Raw genomic sequence first — 13809 nt, forward strand, 5'->3', positions numbered from 1 at the left:
CATCTTACGGGGTTCACATGTAGCACATACTCAATACATATATACATGTACACATATATACATACGCCATTCCAAACATACATACATCCAAACACAAGAAACACACAATCGAAGGACTTGTTATTAATCTTTATTTTCTTTACATCATATAAAAACATAACTTTATGGAATCACATCAGAGCCACCATCTTGTCACAGAGGTCCCCCAGGCGGGCCCCCGCGGTCCTGCCCCCCTCGGCCCTCAGGAAGGCCTCCGCGACGGCCGCGGCCTCCGAGGGGCAGAAGCGGGACCCCAGCAGCAGGGAGGCCAGCCGGGCGGGGGGGCCCACGGGGAGCCACTCCGGGGCCACGCCCAGCCGGCACGCCTCCACCCGGCCCGCCTTCACCTCCAGGTGCACCGTCGCCGTGGAGACCGCCACGCCGTCGGCCAGGTCCAGGGCGGTGTCCACGCTGAAGCGCGGCGTCCGGCCGTGCGTCCAGTCCCACCCGCGCAGCGTCGCAGCCGCGCGGTCAATACCTCCAAAGGCCTGGTCATAGGGCTCCACCGGCACCACGCAGCACCCCCCGGAGCCGAACTCTGGGGGACAGGGGTTAGCCAGGGGAACAGGGGTTAACCAGGGGAACAGGGGTTAGTCAGGGGAACAGGGGTTAGTCAGGGGAACAGGGGTTAGCCAGGGGAACAGGGGTTAACCAGGGGAACAGGGGTTAACCAGGGGAACAGGGGTTAACCAGGGGAACAGGGGTTAGTCAGGGGAACAGGGGTTAGCCAGGGGAACAGGGGTTAACCAGGGGAACAGGGGTTAGCCAGGGGAACAGGGGTTAGTCAGGGGAACAGGGGTTAGCCAGGGGAACAGGGGTTAGCCAGGGGAACAGGGGTTAACCAGGGGAACAGGGGTTAGCCAGGGGAACAGGGGTTAGTCAGGGGAACAGGGGTTAGCCAGGGGAACAGGGGTTAGTCAGGGGAACAGGGGTTAGCCAGGGGAACAGGGGTTAGTCAGGGGAACAGGGGTTAACCAGGGGAACAGGGGTTAACCAGGGGAACAGGGGTTAACCAGGGGAACAGGGGTTAGCCAGGGGAACAGGGGTTAGCCAGGGGAACAGGGGTTAGCCAGGGGAACAGGGGTTAGCCAGGGGAACAGGGGTTAGTCAGGGGAACAGGGGTTAGCCAGGGGAACAGGGGTTAGCCAGGGGAACAGGGGTTAGCCAGGGGAACAGGGGTTAGTCAGGGGAACAGGGGTTAGCCAGGGGAACAGGGGTTAACCAGGGGAACAGGGGTTAGTCAGGGGAACAGGGGTTAACCAGGGGAACAGGGGTTAGTCAGGGGAACAGGGGTTAGCCAGGGGAACAGGGGTTAGCCAGGGGAACAGGGGTTAGTCAGGGGAACAGGGGTTAGTCAGGGGAACAGGGGTTAACCAGGGGAACAGGGGTTAGTCAGGGGAACAGGGGTTAGCCAGGGGAACAGGGGTTAGTCAGGGGAACAGGGGTTAGCCAGGGGAACAGGGGTTAACCAGGGGAACAGGGGTTAACCAGGGGAACAGGGGTTAACCAGGGGAACAGGGGTTAGTCAGGGGAACAGGGGTTAACCAGGGGAACAGGGGTTAGTCAGGGGAACAGGGGTTAGCCAGGGGAACAGGGGTTAGTCAGGGGAACAGGGGTTAGCCAGGGGAACAGGGGTTAACCAGGGGAACAGGGGTTAGTCAGGGGAACAGGGGTTAGCCAGGGGAACAGGGGTTAACCAGGGGAACAGGGGTTAGCCAGGGGAACAGGGGTTAGTCAGGGGAACAGGGGTTAGCCAGGGGAACAGGGGTTAGCCAGGGGAACAGGGGTTAACCAGGGGAACAGGGGTTAGCCAGGGGAACAGGGGTTAACCAGGGGAACAGGGGTTAGTCAGGGGAACAGGGGTTAGCCAGGGGAACAGGGGTTAGTCAGGGGAACAGGGGTTAGCCAGGGGAACAGGGGTTAGTCAGGGGAACAGGGGTTAACCAGGGGAACAGGGGTTAACCAGGGGAACAGGGGTTAACCAGGGGAACAGGGGTTAACCAGGGGAACAGGGGTTAGCCAGGGGAACAGGGGTTAGCCAGGGGAACAGGGGTTAGTCAGGGGAACAGGGGTTAGCCAGGGGAACAGGGGTTAGCCAGGGGAACAGGGGTTAGCCAGGGGAACAGGGGTTAGTCAGGGGAACAGGGGTTAGCCAGGGGAACAGGGGTTAACCAGGGGAACAGGGGTTAGTCAGGGGAACAGGGGTTAACCAGGGGAACAGGGGTTAGTCAGGGGAACAGGGGTTAGCCAGGGGAACAGGGGTTAGCCAGGGGAACAGGGGTTAGTCAGGGGAACAGGGGTTAGTCAGGGGAACAGGGGTTAACCAGGGGAACAGGGGTTAGTCAGGGGAACAGGGGTTAGCCAGGGGAACAGGGGTTAGTCAGGGGAACAGGGGTTAGCCAGGGGAACAGGGGTTAACCAGGGGAACAGGGGTTAACCAGGGGAACAGGGGTTAACCAGGGGAACAGGGGTTAGTCAGGGGAACAGGGGTTAACCAGGGGAACAGGGGTTAGTCAGGGGAACAGGGGTTAGCCAGGGGAACAGGGGTTAGTCAGGGGAACAGGGGTTAGCCAGGGGAACAGGGGTTAACCAGGGGAACAGGGGTTAACCAGGGGAACAGGGGTTAACCAGGGGAACAGGGGTTAGTCAGGGGAACAGGGGTTAACCAGGGGAACAGGGGTTAACCAGGGGAACAGGGGTTAACCAGGGGAACAGGGGTTAACCAGGGGAACAGGGGTTAACCAGGGGAATAGGGGTTAGTCAGGGGAACAGGGGTTAGTCAGGGGAACAGGGGTTAACCAGGGGAACAGGGGTTAGTCAGGGGAACAGGGGTTAGCCAGGGGAACAGGGGTTAGTCAGGGGAACAGGGGTTAACCAGGGGAACAGGGGTTAACCAGGGGTTAACCAGGGGAACAGGGGGTAACGAGGGGAGGTTAACTAGGTGTTAATGAGGGAGGTTAACCAGGGGGTAACGAGGGGAGGTTAACTAGGTGTTACCGAGGGAGGTTAACGAGGTGATAACGAGGGGGTAACGAGCAGAGGGGTCAGGGTGAGGGAACAAGAGGCTCATAGGGTGATGCAAGGAGATGGGAGACATGTACCTGCTAGGTACTGCTCTGCCAGCTGACGGATGATGCTCTCGGGGGTCAGGGAGGGGTCGTGGTCCATCAGGTTCTGAACGGGGGCGGGGAGGCTGGCGGTGGCGTTGCTATGGATACCGTGGCAGGTGGGGCGGAGCAGAGAGGCCAGCAGCGGCCGGTCGGTGGAGCACAGCAGGGTGCAGTGGTGGTAGGCAGCTGTGCGGCCCAGTTTAGCCGCTGTGCCTGGTACCAACAACAACACGTCAACAACACAACAATAAACTGTCAACAACCCGTCAACAACAAGACAACACATCAATAAACTGTCAACAACCCGTCAACACGGCAACAACACAACAACAAGACAGCAACCCATTAATAAACTGTCAACAATCCGTCAACAACACATCACATCAGCAACAACACATCAACATCACATCACATCAAAAAAACATCAATAACCATCCACAACACAACAATAATATCGCTCCCATCCCTGATCCCATTCTTATACGAATCTAAAACGTATCGATCAACAACATACACAACGTACAGATCAATAGCATATAGATCAATATCAATATCATATAGCTCCGTAACATATGGATCAATAATCTGAATGAATAAAGCGTGTCCGCATGGAGCCCTCTGCCCACCTGATATCTTGTAGTGACCGTCCAGTAGGATATCGAAGCGGTCCGTCGCCCGGACGTCGATCCCGGGCCGCAGCGCCCTCAGCGCCCCGGTGACCACCCGCAGGTTCCGGGCACGGTCGTAGTTCTTCCTGGAGCTGAAGAACGTTAGGTTGAGGTTTCCCGGGTCGTGGAACACCGTCCCGCCGCCGCTGCGCCGCCGGGCCACGGGCACCCCGCTGCGCCTCATCAGCCGGAGGTCGCACTCCTGCCAAGGGTTCTGGTGCCGACCCACCACCACCGCGGCCGAGTTCCTCCACAGCAGCAGGATGCTGCGGCTCTGGAGGTCCACGTTGTCGTGTATCCAGTCCTCCAGGGCCAGGTTCTGGAAGACGTCCGTGGACAGCGACCGGAGGACTAGCCCCGAGCCGCCGGGGAGAAGCGCGGCAGGCAGGCCGCTCAGAGAGGCGCCGGCCTGGACGCACAGAGACCGCAGCACCATGGCGGCCTCAGCGGTCACAACTCAGTGATTAAAGCTCGGCCCATTGATAAGGAAAGGGCTCACTGATAAGGGGTAAGGCTCACAGACGACAGGGTACAAGTTAAGAGGTCTTCCATGGGGAGGGTCATTCTACTTCGCAGGCCTCTGCGGGTATGGGGCCACACGGAGGTGCTGCCCCCTGCCGGCGGAGGACTGATGAGGCTGGGAGACGAATATATCAGGCTGCATGTGAGCCTCCAGACACCAGGGGGCGGAAGTGACGCATTTACATTCGCCAGACGCATGGGACCGTTTTCATTTTATTAGTTTAGAAAAATATAAAAAACATCGGAAATCACTCATAAACCACCTAGCCAGCAGGAGGCTAGCTAGCGCTTCAATGGTACCCTACCCGTCCTGCTCCTCTCCTTCCTCAACACTGTTCTGCTGCTCCTCCTCCTCCCTGTTCCCCCCCCTCCTCCCGCCCCCCCCCCCCTGCAGCGCTGGCAGTGCCTCCTGAAGCCCCCCAGGCCGTGGGCGGTGAAGGGGCAGTAGGGACAGCCATAGCGGGCCGGTTGGTGCTGCAGGAGGAGGTGCTGTCTCAGCTGGGCAGGCAGCAGGAAGCTGCAGGAACAGCAGCTGCAGGAGAACCGGCCCTCCTGTCGGTGGACCGTCACCATGTGGCTGAGGGCCAGGCCTGGACACACACACACACACACACACACACATAGATTAGGACCAGAGGGGTGCTCCATCAACCAAGCTAAAGGCAAAGCGGGGCTTATTTCGCTTAGCCTCGCTACTTTAAGCTAGAGTTGTGTTCCATCAACGTGACTTAAGGGCATCTCTGCTAAGTAACCATGGCAATTTATCCGACCAAACTAACCTGGTCGGTACCAGGCTAACTGTCAGACTTACTTGAGCGGTGTTTCAGAGAAGTCCATCTGTCGGAAACAAGTGAAGAAGGTTCCGCCAAGCCTAGTCCTCGCGATTTAGTCATAAATGTGCATATATGAAGTACAAACTGCCTATATTTTCACTAAGGGTCTACGATTAAATGATGCAAATGAAATAATTAAATGAATTGCTATCTATTGTTATCCAGGATATTTTCGCAACACATTTTTGGACAAATATATGTATTCTATCAAATTGGGGAACCAGCATTTGGGTGAGTGGTCTGGCATCTGCCCTGTAGCCCGGGCGAGCCGAGTCCGCAACCAGAGTGCGTCATTGAATTCTTGCCGTTGGCTTATTTTTGTAATTCCCTTAATATCAGAGAAATGAGGCCTAACAATTGACTTTTCATATAATAAATATGTCTTACAATATCCCCAGAACCCAAATATAACATGCAAAACCCCATGGTAGGGTTAATGTTACTGATAGTGAAATGAAGACACTGTTGCATGCAAACTGCCAGCCAAATAAATTCCATTCAGGTGAGTTTCTCGGAAGTCAGCCAAGACCACTTCTGTTGAGATAAATACTATGGTCAGTCAATCTAGAACATTCAAATAAGTGGAAAATATACGGCATGAAAAGTTGTTTGATATCTCCAGTAATCCTTCCTAAATTACTAATTAGGTGGGGATCGAACCCCGGACGACCAGGTGCAAGTCCAACACGTTACCTCGAGATTATCTCCCTGATTACAAATCTTAGTCAATATTAAAATAAAATATGTTACGCTTAATACTACTTATGCATTCAAAAGATTGGCAATTTCATGCCAGGCGGCCTCCCTGTTTTTATTAATGGTTAGTGTTCCCTTTCTGAGTTATTATATGCTTGTACTCCTCATAGACCTCCACAAGCAGCTTCTGTTCGCCGCTGGAAAAGATCCCGCTCGGTCCTTTTCCGACATTTGATCCATGATTCGACATTCACGGTTCTGGGCTGGTTACATATCTCGTGAGCGAGCTTAATCCACGATAACGTAAGCCTAGCTTGACCTAGCCTGAGCAAGGCGGGGCTGAACTGCGTTGATGGAACGGCTTTGGCCTCAAGGGGAAGTTGGCGTTAGTTCTAACCGGGCTCAATCAACTCAGCGCCGCCTTCCTTAGCGACTTTGATTGATGGAGTACCCCTCAGGTGAACACTACAGGTAGATCTACAGCTCCTCCCCCGGACGTAGCTCCGCCCCCTCACCTCTCAGCTTGGTCCTCCAGCCACAGAGCACGCAGACGTAGTGGCTCTGTGAGTAGCTGATGACCTCCGGGAGCCCGCTCTGCTCCTGCTCCTGCTCCTCCTCCTCCTGCTCCTCCTCCTCCGGGGGTCCGCCCTCCTCCTCTTCCAGGGGCCCGCCCTGCTGCTGCTCCTGCTCCTCCTCCTGCTCCTCCTCCTCCGGGGGTCCGCCCTCCTCCTCTTCCAGGGGCCCGCCCTGCTGCTGCTCCTGCTCCTCCGGGGGCCCGCCCTCCTCCTCCTCCTCCTGCTCCTCCTGCTCCTCCTCCTCCTGCTGCTCCTCCTCCTCCTCCTCCTCCTGCTCTTCGGGGCGGCTGCAGTGCGTGGTGAGGAGGTGGGTGAACAGCCTGGAGAAGTCTCTGCAGGTGAAGAAGCAGTCGGAGCAGTGGAACAGCCTCGCCGTCTCCTGATAGGCCAGGACGTTGCCGAGCCGACCCACCGCCGTGCGGTCAAGCCTGATTGGATGGGCGGCGGCCGTGTGGGCCAGCAGAAGGGCGTGGCTAGAGCACGGCTGACCGCACACCGGGCACTGGAGGCCCGGGAGCAGTAAGGCTCCGCCTCTTTCCTCACCTTGCAGTGTAGCCATGGTTACGGAACTCTGAAACACAGGACTCGTTTACACTGCAGCTCAGCTCCAGAAACACTCGTTTACACTGCAGCTCCAGAAACACTTGTTTACACTGCAGCTCCAGAAACACTCGTTTACACTGCAGCTCCAGAAACACTCGTTTACACTGCAGCTCCAGAAACAATCGTTTACACTGCAGCTCCAGAAACACTCGTTTACACTGCAGCTCCAGAAACACTTGTTTACACTGCAGCTCCAGAAACACTCGTTTACACTGCAGCTCCAGAAACACTTGTTTACACTGCAGCTCCAGAAACACTTGTTTACACTGCAGCTCCAGAAACACTCGTTTACACTGCAGTTCCAGAAACACTCGTTTACACTGCAGCTCCAGAAACACTTGTTTACACTGTGTTAAATACAGAATGTATTTGTTGTCACATCTGTACAATGTAATCTATAGCAACTCCTCTCAGTGGACCAAAAAATGAAGTGTGAGATAAAAGCACAAAAGTAGTAGACCCAGCTGCACAGAGAAGTGAACTAGTGACATTGTATTGCACAATGTTCACAGGGTTATGTTTATCACAGCTGTGATGCTGTAGTGACCAGTTATTTTATAGCACATGAATAAAAACGCTCTAGCAGTCTGGAGGTGCATGTCGTAATGAACCTTGAGCGCCTCCAAAGACTGCAGCAAAGTTAACATGCCCAGACGGCAGGAGACTTAAGAGGCTGTGTGAGGGGCAGCCGGGGTCACCCACAATGCTGCTCGTGCCTTTGTTTTTTTGGAGGAGGTGTGGGTCTAACTCCAGGGTGCAGCCGGGTCCTATCGGCAGCTTGTGACCCTTTAGGGGGCGTCCACACTTTTGGCAGCTTTTAACAGGTAGTTGGTTCTTGTCCTGGGCATGAAAAAAAAGTGTTACTATTATTGTATTTGGCAGATTTCCCTGACATGGTGTGTGTGTGTGTGTGTGTGTGTGTGTGTGTGTGTGTGTGTGTGTGTGTGTGTGTGTGTGTGTGTGTGTGTGTCCCACCATAGACCCGTCTCGGTGCTGGGTCCTCTGCCTTTTCCTGTGGTCCAAATTGAGCCTTCTCCTAATCTTGGCTTCTGTGTTTCTTTGGAGGTTATTTGGGTCAGGCTCCAGGCCACAGCTCGGTCCTATCGGCAGCTTGTGACCCTTTAGAGGGCGTCCACACTTTTGGCAGCTCTTCACAGGTGGTTGTTTCCTGCCCTGTGCAGAACACATTGTTGCTGTTATTATTACTTTGATATGTGATGCAAGTGTGTTCTTTTGTGATAATGATAGTGGAACATGTTCAATGTTTTTGTCATAGGAAGGAGATTTGCACAATTGTTTATGAAAGGAGAAAACATTAAAAAACCTCAGATCATATTTACCATGTTGGTGGCAGGGCAGCAGTAGGTAAGGAGAGCCGCTCCAGCCTGCTTTGTTTTTGGCAGCAGAGATGTTGGTGGCTAGAACAGCAATATGTAGAAGTTAGAATCAAAAAGAAAGATGATGTGTGCGTGTGTGAGAGAGAGAGAGAGAGAGAGAGAGAGAGAGAGAGAGAGAGAGAGAGAGAGAGAAAGAGAGAGAGAGAGGGAGAGACAGAGAGAGAGGGGCACTGGTCAAACACAATGTAGGCCAAGTAAAGAACAGGAATAGTATTGTACATGTAGTCAATGCAACAGGCTTGTAAGAGGCCAGAGTGTAACAACGACCCAATATGTAATAAAAATTGTAATTAAACCCAAAGCTATAATGTGGAAACCCCGGTCGATACTGCAAAAAATTTCTGAGTGCATAATATAATAACTTTGTCTATAACATTTTGTCTATAACATAACAACGTATAACATATTGGTTCAGCTATTAGGATATGAAGCCAGCATAATCATTTTCTACTTAGGTTATGAGCATTTGATTACATTATAAAATGAGTCAATGTATGGGTTACAGGGGTAATTGTTCAATGGAAAGTGTAGTAAACTATGCATGCAAATCAATTATTCAATAGATTTTATTTTGTTATTCAGGGATCAAAGTGCATTGACATTTTTAAAATGCATTGTTATTGGTTAGTTGAAAATATTAATAACAATCAGCTTCTTCTGTAACTGAAAACTGTCCTCATTTACCTTAGTGAAATAAACGTGTAATAATAAAATAATAATAAAAGTGTAACAACAGTTAAGGCAGCAACCTACCTATCTATATTATAGTAACCCCAACGCTAACTATAGAGAAATAAAGTGTAACAACAGTTAACCCCTCACGGGCTGTGGACGTCCTCACCTGGTGATGCTCCTCCGGTCTGCGGCCTGCTGGCCCCGCTGTCTGTCGCTAGCCAGGCTGTCTGTTGCTGGCCCCGCTGTCTGTCGCTGGCCCCCTGTCTGTCGCTGGCCCCCTGTCTGTCGCTGGACCCGCTGTCTGTCGCTGGCCCCGCTGTCTGTCGCTGGACCCGCTGTCTGTCTGTGGACCCGCTGTCTGTCGCTGGACCCGCTGTCTGTCTGTGGATCCGCTGTCTGTCGCTGGCCCCGCTGTCTGTCGCTGGACCCGCTGTCTGTCTGTGGACCCGCTGTCTGTCGCTGGACCCGCTGTCTGTCTGTGGACCCGCTGTCTGTCGCTGGACCCGCTGTCTGTCGCTGGGCCCGTGCTGCTCTTCTTCTTTGCTCCGCTGTGCTCGGGGCCCCGCAGCGCCACCTGCTGGGCTGGTCCCCGTCCTCGCCTCACGGCCCTCATAGTAAGTACTTACCTGTATATAAAATATATTATACATATAATACTTATAATAAGTATTATATATTTAATACTTATATTATATATTTAATACTTACCTTTTCCTTGTTATATTGAATCATCCAATAAACTGTTGATAAAGTCCGGACTCAGCAGAGTTAAAGATAAAGACGAGTTCAAAAAAGAATGTAGAATAACATAAAAACACGACAGGAGCCGGAGTGACACCTGACAGGTGATGAGGATGAGGATGATGACACCTGACCGGTGGGCTATTCTATACTCTGATGATGAGGATGATGAGGAGGATGATGGTGGTGGTGGTGATGATGATGATGATGGTGGTGGTGGTGATGATGATGATGATGGTGGTGGTGGTGATGATGATGATGAGGATGATGATGATGATGATGATGGTGATGATGAGGATGGTGGTGATGGGGATGATGATGATGAGGATGATGATGGTGATGATGATGATGATGATGATGATGAGGATGATGATGATGAGGATGATGAGGATGATGAGGATGATGAGGAGGATGATGGTGGTGGTGGTGATGATGATGATGATGATGATGATGATGGTGATGATGATGATGATGATGATGATGATGGTGATGATGGTGATGGTGATGATGATGATGATGATGATGATGATGATGATGATGATGATGGTGATTATGAGGATGGTGGTGATGGGGATGATGATGATGATGATGAGGATGAGGATGATGATGATGATGATGTGATGATGAGGATGGTGGTGATGATGATGATGATGGTGATGATGATGATGATGATGATGATGATAGTGGTGGTGAAGGTGATGATGATGTCGTTCCAGATGTTCTGAACCAGATGCACACACAGACACACCCACACACACACAACAATGCAAACCATTTAATGCATTTTGTACACGTGTGTGTGTGTGTGTGAGTGTGTGTGTGTGTGTGTGTGTGAGTGTGTGTGTGAGTGTGTGTGTGTGTGTGTGTGTGTGTGTGTGTGTGTGTGTGTATAGGTTCTACTACCATTCCAGGAGGTTTCTATGTTCAGTTCCGTTGATGCTGCAGTTGAATCCTGCTTCAGAGGAATACGAAGCAAACGCAGGACGGACGGAGAGCTATCTCTATAGATCTAAATCTAGTGATCAATAACTGCATCTATATATAGTGATCAATAACATTATCTAGTTATCAATGACTGCAGCTATATCTAGTGATCAATAACTGTATCTAGTGATCAATAACTGTAACTATATCTAGTGATCAATAACTGTAACTATATCTAGTGATCATAACTATATCTAGTGATCAATAACTGTATCTATATCTAGTGATCAATACCTGTATCTATATCTAGTGATCATAGCTATATTGAGTGATCAATAACTGTACCTATATCTAGTGATCAATAACTGTATCTATATCTAGTGATCAATAACTGTAACTATATCTAGTGATCATAACTATATATAGTGATCAATAACTGTATCTATATCTAGTAATCATAGCTATATTGAGTGATCAATAACTGTATCTATATCTAGTGACCAATAACTGTATCTAGTGATCAATAACTGTATCTATGTTGATCAATAACTGTATCTAGTGATCAATAACTGTATCTAGTAATCAATAACTGTATCTATATCTAGTGATCAACATCTGTATCTAGTGACCAATAACCAGCTATATCTAGGGATCAATATCTGTATCTAGTGATCAATAACTGTATCTATATCTAGTGACCAATAACTGTATCTAGTGATCAATAACTATATATATATATATATATATATATACACGTCTATATATTATATGATATGTTAGGGATAATGTATAGAACGCCGGCGATTGTCAAAATGAGCTTATTTTCGTTAATGACCAGCGTTCAATACATTATCCCGCTTATTACACGGCTGCTTGCCAAAATGAAAAAAGTAACTTCACACGGTGTGTCTTTCTGCAATTTATTTGTTACCATTCGTAGTGTTGATCAGCAGAGAAATAGTCCGCCAAAGATGTGGACAAGTTACCGGACTACTTGCGAAATGATACGAAAGACGTCAAAAAATCCCCTTTCCTTGACAGCGGTCGTTATGAGCTCAGCAACGGTGAACTCCGCTGGAAGTTGTGAAGGCCCATGCAAGTGGATGGATCGTTCCACGGCATTAAGAAGAGCCATGTATAAATATATATAGTCTATACATTATATGATATATATATATTTAGTCTATACATTTTATGATGTATATATAGTCTATATATTATATATAGAGTCTATACATTATATGATATATATAGTCTATACATTTTATGATATATATATATAGTCTATACATTATATGATATATATATAGTCTATACATTATATGATATATATATATATAGTCTATACATTATATGATATATATATAGTCTATACATTATATGATATATATATAGTCTATATATTATATATAGTCTATACATTATATGATATATATAGTCTATACATTATATGATATATATAGTCTATACATTATATGATATATATAGTCTATACATTATATGATATATATATAGTCTATACATTATATGATATATATATAGTCTATACATTATATGATATATATAGTCTATACATTATATGATATATATAGAGTCTATACATTATATGATATATATATAGTCTATATATTATATAGAGTCTATACATTATATGATATATATAGTCTATACATTATATGATATATATAGAGTCTATACATTATATGATATATATAGTCTATACATTATATGATATATATAGAGTCTATACATTATATGATATATATAGTCTATACATTATATGATATATATAGTCTATACATTATATGATATATATATATAGTCTATACATTATATGATATATATAGAGTCTATACATTATATGATATATATAGTCTATACATTATATGATATATATAGTCTATACATTATATGATATATATAGAGTCTATAAATTATATGATATATATATAGTCTATACATTATATGATATATATAGAGTCTATACATTATATGATATATATAGTCTATACATTATATGATATATATAGAGTCTATAAATTATATGATATATATATAGTCTATACATTATATGATATATATAGAGTCTATACATTATATGATATATATAGTCTATACATTATATGATATATATAGTCTATACATTATATGATATATATAGTCTATACATTATATGATATATATAGTCTATACATTATATGATATATAGAGTCTATACATTATATGATATATATAGAGTCTATAAATTATATGATATATATATAGTCTATACATTATATGATATATATATAGTCTATACATTATAAGATATATAGAGTCTATACATTATATGATATATATAGAGTCTATACATTATATGATATATATATAGTCTATACATTATATGATATATATATAGTCTATACATTATAAGATATATAGAGTCTATACATTATAAGATATATATATAGTCTATACATTATATGATATATATATAGTCTATACATTATATGATATATATAGTCTATACATTATATGATATATATAGAGTCTATACATTATATGATATATATAGTCTATACATTATATGATATATATATAGTCTATACATTATATGATATATATAGAGTCTATACATTATATGATATATATAGTCTATACATTATATGATATATATAGTCTATACATTATATGATATATATAGTCTATACATTATATGATATATATAGAGTCTATAAATTATATGATATATATATAGTCTATACATTATATGATATATATATAGTCTATACATTATATGATATATATAGAGTCTATACATTATATGATATATATAGAGTCTATACATTATATGATATATATAGTCTATACATTATATGATATATATAGTCTATACATTATATGATATATATATAGTCTATACATTATATGATATATATATAGTCTATACATTATATGATATATATAGAGTCTATACATTATATGATATATATAGAGTCTATACATTATATGATATATAGAGTCTATACATTATATGATATATATAG

At 46.1% G+C, this 13809-nt stretch overlaps 2 protein-coding genes across 2 annotated transcripts; both read right to left on the reverse strand.

Moving 5' to 3' along the window:
* Window positions 1-115: 115 nt before the first annotated feature.
* lipt1 (lipoyltransferase 1) lies at window positions 116-4657 on the reverse strand. The gene is made up of 3 exons (XM_079734078.1): window positions 3776-4657; window positions 3141-3362; window positions 116-577 (listed from the first exon to the last, which is right to left on the reverse strand). Exons 1-3 carry the CDS (start codon window positions 4251-4253, stop codon window positions 171-173), a joined length of 1107 nt encoding a protein of 368 aa, XP_079590204.1. The 5' UTR covers window positions 4254-4657; the 3' UTR covers window positions 116-170.
* On the reverse strand, window positions 4383-9638 carry LOC307074283 (uncharacterized protein; the record flags this gene model as incomplete). Its single annotated transcript, XM_079734299.1, has 7 exons — window positions 9285-9638; window positions 8387-8464; window positions 8022-8219; window positions 7749-7886; window positions 6384-7014; window positions 4718-4929; window positions 4383-4487 (listed from the first exon to the last, which is right to left on the reverse strand). Exons 2-7 carry the CDS (start codon window positions 8387-8389, stop codon window positions 4383-4385), a joined length of 1287 nt encoding a protein of 428 aa, XP_079590425.1. The 5' UTR covers window positions 8390-8464; window positions 9285-9638.
* Between the last annotated feature and the right edge of the window lie 4171 nt (window positions 9639-13809).

Source organism: Pollachius pollachius (genome assembly GCF_949987615.1).
Source record: "Pollachius pollachius genome assembly, chromosome: 4".
Lineage (NCBI taxonomy): Eukaryota > Metazoa > Chordata > Actinopteri > Gadiformes > Gadidae > Pollachius > Pollachius pollachius.